The 21,059-nt window shown below is 43.3% G+C and overlaps 1 protein-coding gene across 4 annotated transcripts in view; it reads left to right on the top strand.

The window, feature by feature from the left end:
* Nucleotides 1-21,059, top strand: part of PRDM10 (PR/SET domain 10) — a 74,075-nt gene that overhangs the window by 3,742 nt on the left and 49,274 nt on the right. For 2 of the 4 annotated variants that reach the window (XM_028708539.2, XM_028708542.2), the window contains exons 2-3: nt 18,295-18,477; nt 19,929-20,093. In XM_028708539.2, coding sequence (XP_028564372.2) covers nt 18,385-18,477; nt 19,929-20,093 — 258 coding nt within the window. In that variant the 5' untranslated portion in view covers nt 18,295-18,384. Of the gene's footprint in view, nt 1-16,241; nt 16,343-18,294; nt 18,478-19,928; nt 20,094-21,059 lie in introns of those variants that run through there. The other 2 variants (XM_077919591.1, XM_028708541.2) reach the window with 2 other exon arrangements.

Genomic DNA, 21,059 nt, shown 5'->3' with positions numbered 1-21,059 from the left:
ATCTTTCTTATTCCAAACAAAATTAAAAAATTCCTTCCAGTAGCACTTTAGAGGCCAACTAAGTTTGTTATTGGTATGAGCTTTCATGTGCATGCATGCTTCTTCATACCAATAACAAACTTAGTAGGTCTCTAAGGTGCTACAGGAAGGAATTTTTTTATTTTGTTTCGACTACAGCAGACCAGCATGGCTACCTACCTGTAACTTTCTCATTCTAGTTTCCTTTATTTTAAAGTGATATGATGCATTCTAAACACCTGGCTATTAAAGAATTTTATAAGTGCATTCAGAAAGTGAGTGATGGCCTATGCCATCTATCCATGTTAAGTACCCCATTATGTTCTTAGTTCCAAGTCTCTTTAATGGAAAGAGAAATTACATTGATTTCAGCATCTCAGTTTCAATCACTAGCTGCCACCACGTATTAACCTGCACATAGTGGATATACTCAGAATTGTTCTGTGTCATTTTACTTTTTGGATATTTTTGTTCATTTGGGGAAAATAAAGCCATTATTGGATCTGCTGTCTTTTGGGATAGGTTGAATGCTTTTCATAGAATTATCTTGAGAGGGGGAAAGTGAACCATAAATTGCCACAATTGAAACATATAGATAGGACATTTCTCCCTGGGTGCTGAATGGGGAAGATGCATCACGATTAATACTGTACAAAAAAGTACATGTTCAGTACAGTCGGTTTCTTTTAGTTACAAAAAAACAGTATCTGTTTGCTACAAATGGCAGTGATCAAGGTTCTTGCTCATTCTAATCCCCTCTTATGTAGGATTACATGAATTTGTACCAATACACTGCAAGAAGCAAGACTCTGTGTACTAAATTATGCATCAATGTAACAGAAATTGAGTCAAGCAAACCTGTGTGTCACATCTATGGTCCCTGGGGACCCCCAGGATATTCCAAGGGGGCCAAAGGTGAAAATCACGTAAATGGGAGGCCACAGCTCAAGGCTAGGGGGCCACAGAGGGAAGTGACCGGGGGGGGGATTTTTTAAAATTAAAATATATCCTGACTGGTTATCCGCTTGGCCAGTCACAAGTGGGTAAGGGTGTGGCCCACCAGGGCCTAGCGCTCCTTTTTGCCACGTGCATTTTATTTGAGCTCCTGGTTTGTTTCCAGAGGGAGTGGGAGATTGCTGAGACTCCCATTTTGATAAGTAGAGCCCATGATCCAGAACCCTTAAGTCAAGTAAGTGTGGTGGTGGTGGTGTGGCAAGAGGTAGGGCTGGGTGAGCCAGAGCTCCTTGTTGCTGCCGTGAAAGCTGGGCCTGGTGGCAGCCTGGTCCTGACTCACTAGGCACTCCAATCCACCCCAGCGCCCAGTGGATCAGGCCCCTTGGATGTTGCCAGGGGGCACAGGGCCCGTCAGTAGTGTCAGCTCGGCTCTGCAAGGTGCAGGGTGAAATCCACCCCAGCGTCTAGCCGAGTGGGGTTGTCGGGTGCTGCTGACTTGCATCTAGTAACTAACTATTCAGAAGAAAGCTGCACTGAGTTCTGTGGGTCTTACTCCTAGGTGTGGGACTATAGTGTTTTATCTAGGCAGCCAGGGCTCCTCTGAATGACAAGATCTTTTAGTACCAGGTCAGTGAGGACCACTTGTTTTTTAAAATTCTCCCATATATGCAGAACTCCTTGTGAGCCTTTTGGACTGTATCTGTAGGTTTCCCCCTCTGTGTGAAATAGATGGGGCCAGTTAAGTGGTGTTTACTTTTTATAATACATGGAAGATAGATCTCCCTTGGGAGGTTCTGGACTCTCCTTCCTTGGAGGTTTCTAAGCAGAGGTTGGATGGCCATCTGTCATGGATGCTTTAGCTGAGTTTCCTACATTGCAGGGGGGTTCACTAGAAAGATGACCCTTGCAGCTCTATGATTCTATGTTTTTCTGCTTCAACAATATTTCAGTATGTTCCTATCATTTTATGTAATTGTATTTTGTATAAATGATAAAAATTATGAATAAAACATGTTCTGTTTACAAACAAAACATTTAAATAGTTTCCTTCCTACCTGTATGACAGAGTGGGGGGCCACAGGAAGGAAACAAGGTCGGAAGGGGGCCAGGGTCGGAAAAAGGTTGGGAAACACTGATCTAGAGTATATTGTTATGAGTGGGGGGTGGGGTGGAAGATAGGACAAAGCTTGAGTTTAGAGTTGAGTTGCAGTGATGTGACGTAGAAGGAAAGTAGCAAGCTAGAGAGAGTCAGAGCAACATTTGAGAACAATGTTTGATTTCGGTTTTAATCCAAGACTGCAGCTGTGGGAGAAACAAGACCCTTTTGGGGTGTTACCCCTTCCATCACAGGCACAGGTTGTATATCTTTGTAAATAAGCCATGTCATAAAGACACCCCACAGCCTCCGCTGTGCCTCATTCCTAAAGGAAACATGAACGCCTGTTAAACACCTGGAACCCCTGGAATCTCACACTGTGCAGAGATTCTGGTGGCGTGCAACAATATTATACAAATTAAGCAAACATGCAAATAGCTATGAATAGTGCATCATTTATTTTGCTATCAGGATTCTAGATTTTTCAAGAATTTGGAATAGTGATTAGTACTATAGGAAGTACAATGGGGGAATGCAATAGGAGAGCTGTAGGAACAGAAGTCAATGTAAAAAGGTAAAGGTAACCCTGACCGTTGGGTTCAGTCGCAGACGACCAGAGAAACAGCTATACAGTATTTGAGGCACTGAGTACAGTATCTGTGTTCAGGAGTGATTTGGCACCTCTGGCTGAGAGACTTCAGCAGAACAGGGAGAGACGTCTACCTAAGACCCTAAAGAACTACACCCACTCTAGAACCACATATATCTTTGGTCTAATTGGAAATAAGGCAGCTGATGCTTTTTTCTTTTTCTTTTTGTCTTTATGGGCTGTGTTCAGGCTAATATGTACTCAGTGAGCACACACAGTTTTTAAAAAAGTTATATATAAGCAAACAGAGCAGTACTTATTGTCAAGACAGTGGCAATAACAGCAGAGACTTGGGCCCCAACATTTTAGCTTAACCTGAGGCCTTCCTTTCCTTCGATAATTTATCTCTGGATAGAATCTAAGAATGGGTAGGTATAGATGAAGGGCAATGATCTGTTCAAGACACCGAGGAACTAATTTCTCACCACTGGAATTTCCCCTTAGCCCTTTGTGTTTCTTGGATTTTACTAGTCACTTGCTGCTTGCTTTGGATTTCTGCAGCCATAATGTGTTGAAGTGTACTAAAAAGAAAAGGACAGCAAACATAACTGTCCACATGCCATATACTGTGATGCAGTTACACATATGAATGGAATTTACAAAAACCTGGATAAAAAGGGGTGCTTAGCAAGTGTATAGGAGAAAGCCATTGAATGGCCAACACTTATAAATGAAATTTGAAAATATTTTGGTCAGGGTCTTTTATGTTGCTGGTATTACACACACACTATTTTTTTGCTATTGTGCTGTTGCTATGTAGTTTTACCCTGAGTTGGGCTGCAGTCCTATACACACATGCTTCAAAACTCATACCTGGTTACAAACATACTGAACTCAGTGGGGATAACCTCTGAATTGACACCTATAGATTGCACTGTTAAGCACTGATTTGCTGTTGTAGCACGTTTGAAAACAGAATGACTAGGGCAAAAATATGTGTCATTTACATAACGCAGGTGGGTGGTGACATGTCTGTATTTCCCCAGGTATATGCTTTATATTAAATTGTGTAAACCTGCTGGCTGTTGTTTGGATCCATGCAAAATAAGCCCATTATGATTTCCTTCACATTAACTTACCCGGTAGTAGTCAAGCACATTTCTAATGTGTTTCTGGCCACCTGCAGTCACTGCCAGCTGTGCAAACCAAATTGTAACAAACTTGCAAAGGCAGCTGCAGTGCGAGGCACTTTTAAGACCAGGGGTTTATTTATTTTTATCTGTGGAGAATGTTAATAGATCTGCTTACCAATTTTGTGTGCTGAATAAGTAATAAAAGAAGAAAGAAATTGTTGGAGAGTAAATTAAAAATGTAGCTTTCTGTACTAAATAGTTACCTTTCTTCTTTGGCAAATCCTGTGCAAATGAGATAGTTTAGCAGATGTAATTATTTTGGAATCATTGAGTGTGTCTGCTTCTTGAAGGGAAATTGTTCCCATCATTGCCTGTTCTAGATGTTCAAATGACATGAGCTGAATCTCTTGCAATCATGAAATTGTGTGAAAGTAATGAGGGGATTGGAGAGGTGGGAAGAAGTGACTAGCAATTTGCTTTTCAATGGAACTGAGCAGAGCAGGAGTATGAATGTCCTAATCATGCATTGCATTATTGGATTTGAAGGCTTTTATTGTATAATATATTGTTATATAACTCTAGCAGCAGTCCTAAAGTTTGCTCGGATAGAAAAATGGACTTCTCTCTTTCTTCATTGATTTTAAGGGAAGCTCAACAGAAGTTGGTACCTTTTCCTTGTCATCTTGAAGTGAATTAGAGAAAACAAGTGAGACCTACAACAATAAAAGAAATTTGTGGTACAGTCTGTACAGTGCTTGGAAAATCTTAGTCATTTAGTCCATCTTATGTAATGATAATTGGGACACGGGTGGCGCTGTGGGTAAAAGCCTCAGCGCCTAGGGCTTGATGATCGAAAGGTCGGCGGTTTGAATCCCCGCGGCGGGGTGCGCTCCCGCTGCTCGGTCCCAGCGCCTGCCAACCTAGCAGTTCGAAAGCACCCCCGGGTGCAAGTAGATAAATAGGGACCGCTTACTAGTGGGAAGGTAAACGGCGTTTCCGTGTGCAGCTCTGGCTTGCCAGAGCAGCGATGTCACGCTGGCCACGTGACCCGGAAGTGTCTCCGGACAGCGCTGGCCCCCGGCCTCTTGAGTGAGATGGGCGCACAACCCTAGAGTCTGTCAAGACTGGCCCGTACGGGCAGGGGTACCTTTACCTTTTTATGTAATGATAACACCAGTGTAGCGTTAGCCAGCCTATCATTCCTTCTTTCAAAATACTTCATTCCATCTCACCAAAGATACTCAACATTCTGTAGCCACTGAGCATGCTCAGTCATGTCTGTACTATTTGGGGATGATTTCCACGATTTTCAAACTTTGGCTTTCCCCTGGGCACACTGATACATTCCTCTTTTTTTTCTTCTGGAGCCCCATTTTGACTACATAGAAGTCATAGCACCTGAGTTTCCTATTAGTGTAGATGCTTCTCTCCCCTCCTGTAGAATAATAATTTAGGCACTTTTATAATACTGATATGACCAATATGCTTCAATATCATAGTAGTGCTCTGCATCTATAATTGCCAGGTCCCTAGCATTCCATCCCAACAAAATGCAAGTGGGACTATGCAGATCTGATCTGATTGGTATGGAATATCTTTTAGGACAGGAGGGTGGCGCTGTGGGTTAAACCACAGAGCCTAGGACTTGCCAATCAGAAGGTCGGCGATTTGAATCCCTGCGCCGGGGTGAGGTCCCGTTGCTCGGTCCCTGCTCCTGCCAACCTAGCAGTTCAAAAGCACGTCAAAGTGCGAGTAGATAAATAGGTACTGCTCTGGTGGGAAGGTAAACGGCATTTCCGTGCGCTGCTCTGGTTCGCCAGAAACGGCTTAGTCATGCTGGCCACATGACCCAGAAGCTGTACGCCGGTTCCCTCGGCCAATAAAGCGAGATGAGTGCCGCAACCCCAGAGTCGGTCACGCCTGGATCTAATGGTCAGGGGCCCCTTTACGTTTTATCTTTTAGGACAGCGGACCATCCCCTGACGATTCGAATGCACACTTTATTTATGACATATAAATTAATAGCTGCCAATTGTTCTTACGCAGAAAAGCAAAGTGCTGCATTGGGGGACAATAGCAATGGGTCTGAAACCTGCCCACCACACCTGATACTGAATGGCCTGGACGCTTAAGCAGGGAAGTTGCCTGGGAAGTTTCAGTGCAAATTGGTACGCAGTTCACATATTGCTCCTTCAAATACATACACTATACACTATAAATACATGCACCATATATTGCTCTCTGCAAGTATGTACACTATGAACACCCATCCTGTTGCAGCACCAGAAAAAAAATGGGAGGCACAGAATGGCCAAAGTACATTTCTAGGTGCACAAGTCGTGTCCCACATGATAAGATCTCGGAAAGAAAAGAATATATCAGTCCAGCAATGGGTTGGCAGGGTGTGTGAGCTCCTTGTTTGGGGAAGTGTTTGCCCCCCTCTGGTGCCACCAACGACTCTTATCTGTACCTTACCTGGCATAATTTTGCTAGTAACTGTTAGTATTTGAGGGGAGGGATGGAGAAAGAATTTTGCTAATGGTTAATAGTTCAAAAATAATCCCTGCATGACAAAGGAGTGTTTTGTCCCACTAATCTGCTAAACACATATGGATAACAATTGACTTAACTACCTGAAGCCATTTCCTGCTATAGCCAGCCTCCCCTGTTTCAATCTTGTGTCCAAATTCTCTTTCTGCCCCACTAATGATATATAATTTCTGTGGTCGTAAATGCCTGATTTCAGCTATCCAGCCAAAAACCACCACCACTAGTTCTTGAAATAATAGGTGTGCTTGATGAATGACAATGCAGAAAGGAGACAGCAGTCATGACCCAGTAGTCAATGAGGCTATAAACCTATAGCACTTTGGTGCCATATCCTTGTCAAAGGCTCTCAGGAAGTACACTGACTTCCCCTCCTGTACATACTGTGATAATTAAGCTAAGTGTGGGATGTAGCTTTTTGCAGGCGTTCGTGGTGCTGCTTCTAAGCACAATGAAGCACTTTGATCTGAAAGTCTGCACAACGACCTGGAGCATAATTCTATACGAAACTTGCCTCTCGCGGTAATCTTGCAGCCTTTGCATATGGCTTGTGGTGAAAGAGCATTCAGGGCTTGGCAGCAGCGACATAAAACGAATAGCAATTGCTGAAGTTGCTTCAGGGAGCTCCAACCTGGGTGCCTGCTCCTCTGTATCCCGGGGCTAAATCAAGTACGGTAAATCCTTCACTGTGCGGATATTGTGAACAGGCTTTGACATAAAACAGTGGCTTTATGACATTGGGCAGAAGACTTGATGATCTGCATTGTAAAGTGTTTTTCCAAACGTATCTGCATGCACCAGATGCACCAACATGATTTTCATATATGGCGATGTGCAGAGGTGCACATTGCTTTCCCTCATACAGATAGCCCATGCCTTTAATATTCCATATGCTTTCTTGTTAGTGTTCTTTAATGAGACTCTCTGTGTCCTGGAAATACCCAGTTTAGGGCTACGTGGTTACATGTCTCGTCTTTTCTATGATTAATGCAAAGGAAATTATATTTTCTTAGGGAATTGCCTAGGAGAATATTCCAAAAACATTTCCAGACATATTGTCTTCATATATTACACCTAGCTACCAAAAGTGGTTTTGCCAAGGGCTACCCACTGTGGGATTGGATCAAGGCCTAGACTAGAGGCAGAAGCCTCCACCTCGTGGCCAACTTGGAAGGCATGATAAGGGATCAGTGCCCAGATTCTTATGGTAGTTATGGAATCTTCATGGCCCTTATTGACTGAGAGCCCCTAATAGCATTCTCTCTGTGAGCAGAACTAGCTAGCACGCTGGAAAATAAATCCTGCGACAATTTGATTGCCCTCTCTAGCCCTAATCCTCCCTTGTTTATTCCTCACCATACCACTGGACTGCCTCATCATCATTGTGTGGATCCCACTGAGACCACCCCAACTGCCAACTGCTGAATCTTTGGGGAGTTCTTGGTTGCTGGCCCAGCTTTCGAAAGGTTCCTTCTTTGATACTTATGTGGCATCAGAACAAAATCACCAACAACCCTATAAAAGTAATTTCCAGGTAGGGAAATTAAGTGGACATATGTATACTGGGGAGTCCATTGGCTGTGGCCCCATGAACATGCCCACTGCATGTACTAGCATGCAATAGCATACCATACTGCTGCATACAGAATTGTGAATTATCCCTAAGTTGTAATAGAAGACACAGGTTTCTATTAAGGATAGCGGGAATTTTTATTTATGTTTTAATGCATCATCTTTACCCCTGTGCAAAGCATTACATCCTTTCAATTACAGATTTATTTATTTTTTAAAAGCAGAATTATCCACTCAAGAATATTTTAACATGAATCAAATAGACTCACCACAGTACTGGTTTTCTAGTTCCCACTGAGATTAGGTTTAGAGATCTAAGCTCACAGTGAAGGTTTCTTTATTTATCACTTGTGAGCTGTGACTCTCTGAAAGAGAAATGGTGTTTCTGTATAATTGCTATTTGGTGTGGCAAAAGGTTCATTTTTCATTCTCCAATTCAGACTCTCATCAGTTCAATATATGTCTGAACAGATTTATTTTCCAACAAAATTTCACAAAAATAGAAGATTGGTTAAGCCTGCACCTGAATCACTATAAAAGCAGTTTATTGCCTAGTAGGTGCTTTTGAAAAGGAGCTCCCTAATGCATTTATCTGTTCACCAGTATCTGCACTGGAGAGAGAGGTCTTTTCTTTCAGTGGTCCTAGTTGATTTATCACTGAAACAGATAGTACACTTCAGTTTTTGAAGACATAGACGGATCTTTGTTTACTACATCAAAAGAGAACTGTAGGACTTCATTGTCATCCACTGCGATGTAGCAAAGCTTCTGCTGTTCCTTAATTTCAGTGTTCTGTAATAGACCAACTTCAAAAGCCAGCCTGTCTTGCCATTCGCAATGTAAGTTGACACTGAAAGAAGTCATCTTGAAAAGGGAGGGGCAACATTTTTTGCCTCCCAATAGTACCTTTGGGAGAGGTATTTTAGGAGAACATGGCAGCCTACCTGGCCATTTGTAGAAGGTGTTCTATACCACTGGAAATGCCAGGAAAAGTAGTTAAACCTAAGGAAGAGAGATATTGCTGCTTTTACCACCCTCACACTACTATTAACTTTTTTCCTACCACCCTAACACAGCTTTCCACCCCCCACGTGTATAATCAATTTTTATTAAAAGTTTTCCACATAGGTAAAGGTAAAGGGACCCCTGACGATTAGGTCCTGTCGTGACCGACTTTGGTGTTGCAGCGCTCATCTCACTTTATTGGCTGAGGGAGCCGGCGTTTGTCCGCAGACAGCTTCCGGGTCATGTGGCCAGCATGACTAAGCCGCTTCTGGCGAACCAGAGCAGCGCACGGAAACGCCGTTTACCTTCCCGCTGGAGCGGTACCTATTTATCTACTTGCACTTTGACGTGCTTTCGAAGTGCTAGGTTGGCAGGAGCTGGGACCGAGCAACGGGAGCTCACCCCGTCGCAGGGATTCGAACTGCTGACCTTCTGATCGGCAAGTCCTAGGCTCTGTGGTTTAACCCATAGCGCCACCTGCATCCCTTGGACTTGTCCCAATGATAATTAAAGCTTTGGATTAGCACGACACAAAACAGACAACTGCTGGTAATTTTACAGTACAAGGCCTAGAACTCTACAGAGATTTTCTGCCAGAGCTAGACTAGGGCTGTAGGGGTGGCTGTGTCTTACTCTAGGGTCCTAAGCTTACACCTGCAGTGCAATAGGCAGAAGCTGTTCCACAAGGCAAAGGCAAAGACAAACTCCTATTACTCTATCAAACCTGGCCAAATCAAGATGACACACACCTTCTGTTTCTAAAGAAGGGCCCGAGGGCAGAGCACACACAGTATGAGATGGCTCACAAAGCTAGGCCCAAGCTCCAGAGCAGTTCAAGCACTGCCTCATCGGTACTTCTCAACTTTGAGATGCTCTTTTGGGAAAGACGAGGAGAAATTTCTATTCACTTTTTGTGTCTTTGGATGCAACTAGTTTTGGGCAGTATATCATGTTGAGATGTTTGTACCTAGTGCTAGAGTTTGTCTGGAAGGGTGATTTTGGATGCTTCTATTGGGTGTAGAGGGACGCGGGTGGCGCTGTGGGTAAAAGCCTCAGTGCCTAGGGCTTACCGATCGAAAGTTCGGCGGTTCGAATCCCCGCGGCGGGGTGTGCTCCCGTTGCTCGGTCCCAGCGCCTGCCAACCTAGCAGTTCAAAAGCACCCCCGGGTGCAAGTAGATAAATAGGGACTGCTTACTGGCGGGAAGGTAAACGGCGTTTCCGTGTGCTGCGCTGGCTCGCCAGATGCAGCTTGTCACGCTGGCCACGTAACCCGGAAGTGTCTCCGGACAGCGCTGGCCCCTGGCCTCTTAAGTGAGATGGGCGCACAACCCCAGAGTCTGTCAAGACTGGCCCGTACGGGCAGGGGTACCTTTACCTTTTATTGGGTGTAGAATCTTGAATCACTCGCAGTTCAGTTAATGAGGGCCATGTCACATATGTCCAATATCTTGCACATGTGTCATTTCCAGAATAGAAACTGCGTCTCACAATGTAAACTGTGAGATACATGTGTCATTTTGCAGTGGGAAGCCCTGACTGGTGGAGGTCTCCTATGGTGTGAAGCTGTGATGAAACACTTGGGTGTGTTAGTTGATCAGGACATATGTTGCTTCCCATATGGAAATTAATGCTCGTGTTGGAATTTTGTCATATGTGAGGTGGCCCAGAGATAGCAGTGTAAACTATGTAGGATCATTGGTGATGAACATGGAGATGCCCGTGTTGTTTCTGGAAACGGGTAGCTGTATCTCCACTGTGCTTGACTTCTTGGTCTGTTTTTGCATTGTGATACTGGAATAGAGGGGCAGAAAACCTTTTTCAGCCTGAGGGCCACATTTCCTTCTGAGCAACTATCTGAAGGCAGAGTGGTAGTAGTAGTAGATTCTGTATTTTGCACTTCAATTTTTCAAGTTTGGAATCTTGGTATTATTACGCATGCTTCTTCCTTTTAACCGAATTTGAAGAATTTAGTAACATGGTTTTTCCTTAAGCAAGCCCTTGGAGCTGGTAATATGGGATCTGGTTAAAAGTAGAATCACAGCACAGACAGTGTGTGTGAAAATAGAAGATGGGGAAACATCAAAAGAGAAAAGATGACCTCGCATAATTTGGAAGGAGAAGGGAGGACAGATTAAAGAGAGCTTTATAGGGGAGAACATTCTGAAAACATTTAAAAAAAAGTGTGTGGGAGGTTAGAGTGTGAGAATAATAATTATTTTAATCCTTAGGTTGGTTTAAGAAAGAAGCAAAGTTTGCTCTATATTCTGACACAACAGAGAGCCAGTGATTACATGTTCTCGTATCACAACATCATGTACAGTATTGAATGTTGATGATGATATCTGTTTCAAAGGGGTTTCCCCCTCGTAAGTGCGCTAAAATATTTCATATATATACTACCTTAATAGCTATTAACAATACAGCCCTGTAAGGCAGACCAGTATTCAGACTTGGGGCTCTCTAAGACTACCTAGTGAGTTAATGACTGAGGTGAGATTTGAAGTGTTCCTCCTCTTAACCCCTACATCACACCGTATTTCATTTAGTGACGCTTACTCTTGTGTGAGAGATCATTAGGCTTAAAGCCAAGGGCAAGAATATTAAGCCGTAACATAATAATGTGAATACTGTACTGTGCTTGCATATTACATTACACACAATATAGTGCAACGACAAGAGTTTTAGATTTGGATGGGGAAAACACATATTTAGTTCCCCCTTTTCTTCTCTTTCCCTTGGCCATGAAGCTCCTTCTGTGGGTTTGGGAAAGTCACTACCTACATCGCACTGCGAGGCCAAAAATACTACTCTGAATTCTTTGGAAGAAGGGCCGGATACAAATGTCATTAATCACTGAAAGGGATGTTAGGGAACGCTCCCGATATGGCATTGCGTTGAATTTAAAACAAAGATTTTTCTTGACGCAAGGGAACTGTGTGGGCTTCCTCTGGTGCCCTGATGTACTGTTTGCACTGCCTTCTGTCAGCGTTGCATTGCTTTCCCACTCCAGGATGATGACACAATACATTTATATCCTCCTGCCACTCGCCTGGCTTTCTTTGCAGCTGCTCTTAGTGGCATAGCCTCCTTTCATGCCGGCATAGCTGCTTGCTCTCGTCACACCCACACTGCTACCTTGCCGTAAGATGCTAGCCTGGGGGATGCTGCAGACATGCAAGGGATTGGCTCATGTCCTTGCATCAGCCTCGCAATGCAGCAGATTGCATTCACTCCCTCCACCCCTCCAACACAGGCTGCCACAGACATGCTGTTGGCATTCCTTGTTTTGCAGTGGTAGCTGTCAAGTGCCTGTATGCTATGTGAAAATAACAAGGGAAAGAAACACAAATGTTCTATACAGGGGCAGTGGTGATGGGGAGGGGGAATTCACCCACTGTGCCCGCTGTGGGGAGGAAGAGACAAATTCTAACGATTTTAGAAGCCCAAGGGAATGATTTTTTTTTTTTGGCATAATAATAATAATAATAAGGTGTTTCGGCTTATGAAGAAATAATGTAATTGTTAATTTCTTCTAATAATTGTTGTTTGCGTGGACTTCCCTTCAACTCTATGGGGTCATGTCACAGAATGAAAACAAGGCTGAGATCAATGTCCTTCCTTAACACTATCACTCTGTGGAATAAATTTTGTTTCTGTGTGCTGTCATCTCCCTGGAAACCTACAATGGGTAGGTGGCGATGGGGGGGGGGGGAGCCACACTCTGGTAGCTACGTATGAGATGAGTAGAACTGGCACACCAGTCATTTAAAAAAGAAAAAACAAGAACACCAGAATCGTGTGCACAAAAATTATCCATATTCTAGAGGCTGTATTGTATCCTGTGCTAAACTTACACAAAGTAGGTCCATTGAAATAGATGGACATGATTAACTTAAGTCCATTTATTTAGATGGGTACACTCTGAATAGAACTTAGTTGGATACAACCCTGGATGTTTCAACTTGAACAGAGTATGCACATTTATATAAGTTTATGCCACTTGTCCATTATAAAAATACAGAAGGTGGCTAACAATAGAATTTGCAATTGAAAATAACCAATCCATATAGGATAATAAGGAATAATATAATAAAACTTTATAAAAATCTCTTGCGAACACACACACACACACACACACACACACACACACACACACACACTTTTGACTTGTTTGGCATAATTAATTCTGGTTCTGTGCCAGAGCTCCATGTGGTGTCCAGTGCTGTGTGTTCTGCACAGCCTTTTTTTTTTTTTTTTGGAAATCATTTCCAGTCTTTATCAATATATTTCTAAGCTTATTGGTTCAGTGTTGCAGTAGAAGAGCTTGCATTATGGAGATGTTTCCCTCATAGCTTTGCTCAGATGCAGTCAGAGATGGAGACCCAGGGGCAAGGAGGTGGTTCACAGCAGGCAGCTCCGTCTGCACCAGCCTGACAGGTTGTTCAGATGGAAGAGCCAGATCAGACATGGAAGCTTTATAGGGTCCAAGAGGGCACTCTATTGGCTCCATGTGTCATCTGATCCTTCTTGGGCTAGTAGTGGCAGTGCCAGCCTCCAGCCACGTGAAGTGGTGCTGCAGCACCAGCAGAGATCAGGTGAGCTGCTTCCTCCATACTACCTGCAAGCTGCTAAAGTGACAGAGGAAATAACATGCCTGGAACAGGTTTGAGAAACCTGGGGACATCTTGTTGCTGAACTCCAACTCCCATTTTCCATGACCATTGGCCAGGTTGGCTGGAGCTGATGGGAGCTGAAGTCCAACAACATCTGGAGGGACACAGGTTTCCCATCCACAGCAGAAACTCTTGAACATGTCCTCTGTTTAGGACCCCAGCATCTCAAAGATGCCCCTGAAATAACAGTCCTAACATAATTGCTGCATTGAGCAGAGCTCAGCTCAGATACTGAACAAAATAGTAGCTGCTGTTATTACTATTGCTTGTTATGTACTCAACACAGTTTTTCGTCGTTTTCTCCTCTCAGTGTTTGGTTGTTTATTTGACTGTTGGACTATTTTCTGGATGTATAAATGGAATACTATAACACCCCAAAGACTCAATTGGGAAGACAACATTTCCCGACTGAGCCTTTGATCTTCTTCCCTATAGAATCATAGACTTGCAGAATTGGAAGGGACCATGAGCGCCATCTAGTCCAACCCCCCTGAACTGCAGGAATCTTTTGCCCAATACGGGGCTTGAACCCATGACCCTGCAATTAAGAGCCTCATGCTCTACTGACTGAGCTATTCCTTCTTTTTTAACACACACACCCCTTACTTGGACAAGCCACATGCCTTAGAAACAATTCTATCCTGAGGGATCTTAAAACTATCCTCTTAGCCTCTTCATTCCCCCTCACACAATTGCATGGCAGGGTTGCGCCTGATATTTCCGACATTGCACACCTGTCAGGTGTCCATGTGCAGGAAGCGGGATGCATAGAGGGCACCTGCTCTACGCAGATAAACTCTGCAACATGCTGCTGGAGCCTACAGACAGAGAACAGGCTTGCAGACTTGTCTATTGCATTTCTATCCCACCGCTTTCTCCAAGGAGCTCAAGCGGGCATACAGGGTTCTTCCCTGTCCTCATTTAACCCCCACAACAACCCTGTGAGGTAGGTTAGGCTGAGAAGCATTGACCGTCCCAAGGCCACCCACCCAGGGAGTTTCATGGCTGAGTAGGGATTTGAACCCTGGTCTCTCAGCTCCTAGCTAGACACTGTAACCATTACATCAGACGGGCTGTAGATGGCTGGGTGGAGCTGGCAGTGGTGTGGGGTGGGACCCTATCCTCACCTTCATGCTATTTTTTGCCATGGGGTGGGGGGGATGACTGAATTGGGTTCTTGGCATACATTGCTCAGTTGAAATCCCAACTGCGTTACTGAGGAAGGCAGGAGTCGAAACATTTAACTTGCTAAAGAGTGTTAAATCTATCTCTGTTTCATCATTCACTTATCAATATATGCCCATGGAGACTGTTTCTCAGCTGCTGTATTATAAAAAATTGGTTTGGAAACTCAAGAGCATTTCTCATGTAGTCTGCGATGCAACACAGGGGGCTTTTGGTCGGAGGATTAAAGTAAACATTCTCGAGGGTATGTGGAGTTCCTTAGGCACACGTAAAGTAGTTCTTTGGATCCGAGCCATAGGAACACTTGCGGATGTTTCCTCCTCGCCATGTAATAATAATGTATTGGCATATTAAGATCGGTTATCCTGGGGTTTGCTTCTGATGCATGTAAACTTGCCAGATGTTCCTTGCTTCAAGGGGGTGTTCCAGCTGCAATAAATTATAATGGATGTTTCTTACTTACCACTGCTGCAGCTCTCCTGAACTTCATAGCACAGAGTGCCCTATTTTTGCAGTGTCTCTTTATTGTCATGGTGTGGAGGTAGGGGCGAGAGAGAGATTTGGCAGGCTGGGATCTTGCGCTAAGCCCGAGAGGGAGGCACTGTTTGGCATCTAGAGCCTTATACGCAGTCCGATAAATGTAGAGAAGGCAGTGTCGAGTTGCGTTCAGATGCTGAGACCGTGTTGATTTTTCTACTGTTCCACTGAGGGACATTATTGTCCGCCTTTCCTGTATTATTGATTTGAGTCTTCTGTAAAAACCACGCCGGGGGGGGGGGGGAGGGAATATATCGACTCAGAGCCTGCAAGAGTTCTAAAATGCCAGCAAGCAAGATGAATGGAAGGGGTGGTATTCGCCTCTCCCCGTGCTTCATTTACAAGCCAAATGCCATTATATGGGCATAAATTATGTCTAAAAATGATTTGCATTTAAAATTGAAATGGGTGGAGCAGCCACCGAGGAGCCTTTTGCTTTCTTTCTTGTGCATTGGCAAGGGTTGCTAACTATTAGATCAGCTCAGCCAGCCAGTCAGTATAAAATAAAGTTAATTGGACTTGCCGAAAATCAAATGGCCTCAGCCTTGCACTAATTCCTAAGTCTGTGATTTAATAATGACACTGGAGACGAAGGACTGGAAAGGTGCTGAATGACTGTCTAAACCAATCAGCAGAGCTGTAAATTACACTTCTGAGATTCCCGGTGGCAGATTGAGACGTGTGGTTGAAATCGCAAGGGGTGGATAAAGCCGTACATGGAAGCAATTTGTCAAGATTCCCGAGCTTACGTAAATTGGAATTTAAGCTTCATTTTTAATTCTCTCTCTTTCTCAGCATTTCAGCTGCCAAGAGGGACCGCACATTTGGGATCAGGGGGAAGAGCAGCCCCTGAGCGGAGGGGCTGGTTAAACGCTGAACTAGAAAAATAGAAACAAGTCAATTAGGGACTGAAGGGTGTTTCCCCCCAAACAACAACAACAACAACAACAAACAACAACAGGCCAGTTTCAATGTAACATTTCATGCTTACATGATGACTCTTCAACATCATCTAATGAGCATATACGAGAGGTAGTTATTTTGGAACGGTAATCTGCATAACTTCCAAATGTCATTCATGAATGTGAAATGTTGCATCGAATGAGCTCATTTGAAACAGGATAACGCTAGTTATAATCAGATAATTTGCTCAGTGAAATAGCACCCAGTGTGCAAACAAGTCCACTGGTTGTTTCCTCCCTGCAAATAAGCTGCAAACTTTGTTGCTATGGAGCACCCCCTCCTGGACAGCATGAAAGCAAGTACAGTACTGCGTCTTGACTTTCCATGCAAATCTGGCTTTCAGTCTGCTGGAAATTCGCTTTGATTTGGGGAACGCAAATTGGTAGGAACAACTTGTTTGTAAACTCTATTGCCTCCCTGTTAGGGGAGTACAGCATTGATCAGGGCAAATAATTGAATCGAGTGTCTGTCTCTGCCAGGCCTAACATCACTGCTCAATACAACAGTTTGTGCTCCTCTTAAATGTATGCTGCATTCTAAATGCTTCAGGATTGAATAACAGAGTATACTTTCACAAGTGACACCAAGGGTGTATTTTTGTTTCTGTTCTTGGGATGCTTGCTATCAATTGCCAATCATCATAACTGGCCACAGGAAAACAGCACTGTGGCTTTCACATACTAGAAGGTGGTTGATATTTCCAGATCCTTCAAGTGTTTCCAGGGACAACCCTGATTTAGACAAGCTGTCCCGGTTTCTGATTTGATCCTTGAATGTCCCCTTTTCCTTAGGATTCCCCTTTTTTCAATGGAGAAATGTTGGAGGGTATGTAGTTATCCAACCCCTGAGCCATCTGAAGGCAATCCTGTACAGTATAGGGAAGGTTTTTTTAATGTTTTATTATGGGTTTTATATATGCTGGAAGCCACCCAGAGTGGCTGGGGCAATCCAGTAAGACGTGGGGTGGGGGGTACAAATAGTAAAATTATCATTATGGGATGGGAGGTCCCTATTTTCATCAGAGAAATGTTGGAGGGTATGTATTTCTAAGAACACAAAAACATGAACATTAGAATACGTTCAGCTTGGATTTGCGTGACACCATATTCGAAATATAGGACAGGGGTGGGCAGACTTCAGGCTTGAAGGATCTGCTTTAGTTTTCTCTCATTCATTACACACATACACACACTCCGAGTCTATCACCAAGTGCCAGGTGCAAAATACATACAAAATACATATATACATACATACATCCTAAATCCAGGCTTTTGTTCTGAGTACCAGAACTGAATGGAGCTCACAGTCCTTACATGCAAAACCCCACTCCCAAGTTACTCCAGGATTTCTTTCTTTCAGCAATATTTGGTGGTGTCAAGTTATTTTGTTGCTGTTATTATTGAATGTTTGAAAGTCAAAACCCTTGCTGATCAAATCACTCAGAGATGTACTATAGATCTATCCTGCTCCCTGCCCACTACTGATATAGGAAACTGACACTGGTATGAGCATCTCTTGGGAAAGGTGCCAAAGCTCTGATTATATTTAATTAATTAATTAATAAAATAATAAAATAAAAAATGTATTGTTGTGGTAGAAGCAAGATTCCCATCACTGTGCCCGCCAAAGGTTGTTTGTGTGGAAAAGTGCCTGTATATTTCAGAAATTCTCAGGGTGAACTTGGAGACATTACTGAAGTGGCAGCTAAACCTGCCCAGCTGCTCATGGTGACTGATTGCAGCATCTAGTTTTGCTCTCTCTCTCTCTCTCTCTCTCTTTCTCTCTCTCTGCTGTGACCCAGATTGCATGTTCATTTTGTCCCATAGAAATAAATGGGAACCATGGACAACTGAGCTATTCCCTTTCTGTATAGCTCCACACTAGAGCCCAATGAAGCCTAGGGAGCTGAATTTTTTATTTGTATAGTGGGTGGTCAAGTTTCATGGTTCCCTTTGTATTACTGTAAAGTATGCAGTTCTTTGATATATATATATATTCTCTTCCCCTCTCTTTCTGTATAGCTATGGTACAGAAGGTTACCTTGTCTCGAGACAAAACAGCCAGATGAATCTTTTCAGCCAAGCTCAGTTTCGATAATTAGTTATCACACTATGGAGCCCGACAGCAGGGACGACATCGACTTGAAAGAGGAAACCGCACAGGTGTGGTCTGAATCAGCTGAGCAGGAACAGAATACTGCTCAGGTGACTAGTGCTTATTGCATTTTCTAACTGCTGATGTTCACACAGTCTGTGTATATGAATAGGGCATCCTTGCAGTAGCTCAACCTGCTTCTTAAAGGGATTTGTGTGTGTAGATTGTTATTGGATATATGTGAAGCTGTCTTGAGGGTTCGATTTTTGCATGATACAGAAATTTCCCTGGCTATAGATTTTGTTCTATGAAGTTCTCCTAAGGTTTCAGATACACCAAATAAAATATGTTGGGGTTTTTTTTTAATTGTCTTTTTTAAACACAAGAAAGAAAAGAGACATTATAATTTGTGTTCCAGGTTATTAGAAATATCACCTTTCCCATGAATCTTATCAGTCTACATTAGTTTATAAAAGTTACGTTGTATTTCTTATACATATATAATGTAATACTGTACATAAATAAGAGAGGAAACGGAGGGTTTGAGGATAGCACATTCTGTCCTTTATAACTTAATAGCTGTACTTCACAAAATAGTTGCTGATGACTGTTTTGTATTGGTAGGGCCATTGAAGATTAACAATTAGGCTCAAATTTCATTTGGTCCAGGTATCCTTAGGGTTGTCCCCTTTTCCCTTGATACAGGATTTGTGCTTTTAACAGCTGCATAACAGGTAGAAATCCAACAGGCCTAGTTTCTTTCCCTTCACCCACATGCCTGCAAGTATTATATGTATTGGATTTTTATGTACTATGAAGCTGATAGAGATGCACAACCTTTTAGGAAACAAGACAGCTGTAATTGACCTCAATGGTACTAAACAGATTTTGTTCAAATATCCCAGTTAAGCTGGATCTTGGATTGAACTGTTAGTGATTTCAGTACCAAATTTTCAACAAAAGTGGCATTTTAGGTTAGGCTTTCTTATTCACCTAGTTTTGGTTTCTTCTGAGCTGATTCTGTGTGAGTTGCCCATGTAGTCTGGAATATTACTAGAGATACACAGGCAACTCCCCATTTATGTGCATGCAGTTGACATGGAACCATGCAACCGTGCATTGTGCTGAACCAAGAAGTGAATATAAAAGTGCAAAAACAGCACTAGAAGAGCCCAGAAGGGGCAAAAAAGGCGCGCAAACAGTGCCTAACAAAACCAGGAGCCCTTGCACTGACTGTTGAGGCCTGTGGAGAGTTGCTGTTTTGAACAGGGAGGTTTGGAAGGAGTGATTGTGGAGTTTGACCAGTCTGGTAAGTGCTACTGGTTTTTAAGGTTTTTTTCCAGGGGTTTTCAGAGGTTTAGTTTGTGTTTGCAGGCTTTTTCAATGGTGTTTCAGATATACATGATTGCACTGACACACAGTGCCTTGAAATGTAACTCCCACGTGAACTGGGAGTAGCCTGTACGTATGTAAGTGTTACTGTACATTCTTATGCACAGCTTTGTGTCTGGACAGTTCCTGACATTTCTTCTCTGCCCCTGTTCACCTTCCCTTTCTCCAGGTCCACTTTGTCCCTGAAGGTGGAACTGTGGCTCAGATTGTGTACAGCGATGATCAGGACCGTCCTTCACAGCAGGTGGTCTACACTGCCGACGGCACATCTTACACCTCTGTGGACACCTCGGAGCATACATTGGTGTACATCCACCCCGTGGAAGCCACTCAGGCATGTGACATCTCACATCCCCTGTCTCTTGTCTACTCGTGGCTGCAAAGAGCAATAATTTCATTCAGAACTTGGGCCAGCTGCCTGCAAAGCTGTGTGAATGCCTAATAGTCCTCAGCTGTGCATAATCATCTAGCCATTGGCGAAGGGGGAGTTTGGACTTTTCATGCTAAATGAGAGTGCAGATGTTGTAATCAAAAAATGCTGGGAGGCTATTGAGTATGAAGCCCTGTCCATTTTGCTTCTCTGAAACTGGAATAATTTAGCCTTTTTCCCCCTTCAAAAGATGACATGAGTAATCAGCCCAACAATATCAGCCATCACAAGTGTTCTGTAAAACAAGGGGGTTCCTAATCCATTCTTTTCAGATTCCTTATTTGCATAGCCAAGTTTAGGTAACTACTAATAATTTGGGCATTGGAACTTGTATTTTTCTAACAATTGTACTAGTCCGTAGACTTGAACTGGACAAATCTATTGATAGGTTTTCAAACTTTGTGCCTTTAGGAAATATTTGAAACAATGATTTGTTTGCATGCTCTATGCATTACTTGTGCATTGCGGAGGACCTTGGACCCTGTTCTAGGGTGTGCATTTATAGGGGGGAAAACACAGGGAGCTAGCTGCCTTGACACAAGTCAGACCACTGGTGAGCTAGTTCAGTACTGCTTACACTGACTGGCAGCAGCTCTGCAGGGTTTCAGATGGCGGTCTTGCCTAGAGATGCCACCAATCGAACCTTGGACCTTTTGCATGCAAAGCATTGCAGTGCTACTGAGCAACAGCCCTTTGCATCTTTACTGATCAGACTTGTTTGGATTCTCCAGTGGCTCACGTGAGCGAGAAACTGCAAACAACTTGGTACACTTTGGAATTTGTGTTAGTACTTTCTAGATGGAAATGCAACATCACACTCAACACTTCTGTGTTTCCACATTGCTGAGGAAGATCAGTAGTGGTTGGAAA

The sequence above is a fragment of the Podarcis muralis genome, chromosome 15, assembly GCF_964188315.1.
Source record: "Podarcis muralis chromosome 15, rPodMur119.hap1.1, whole genome shotgun sequence".
In the NCBI taxonomy this organism is placed as follows: Eukaryota; Metazoa; Chordata; class Lepidosauria; order Squamata; family Lacertidae; genus Podarcis; species Podarcis muralis.
This window is presented reverse-complemented; position numbering and strand designations above follow the sequence as displayed.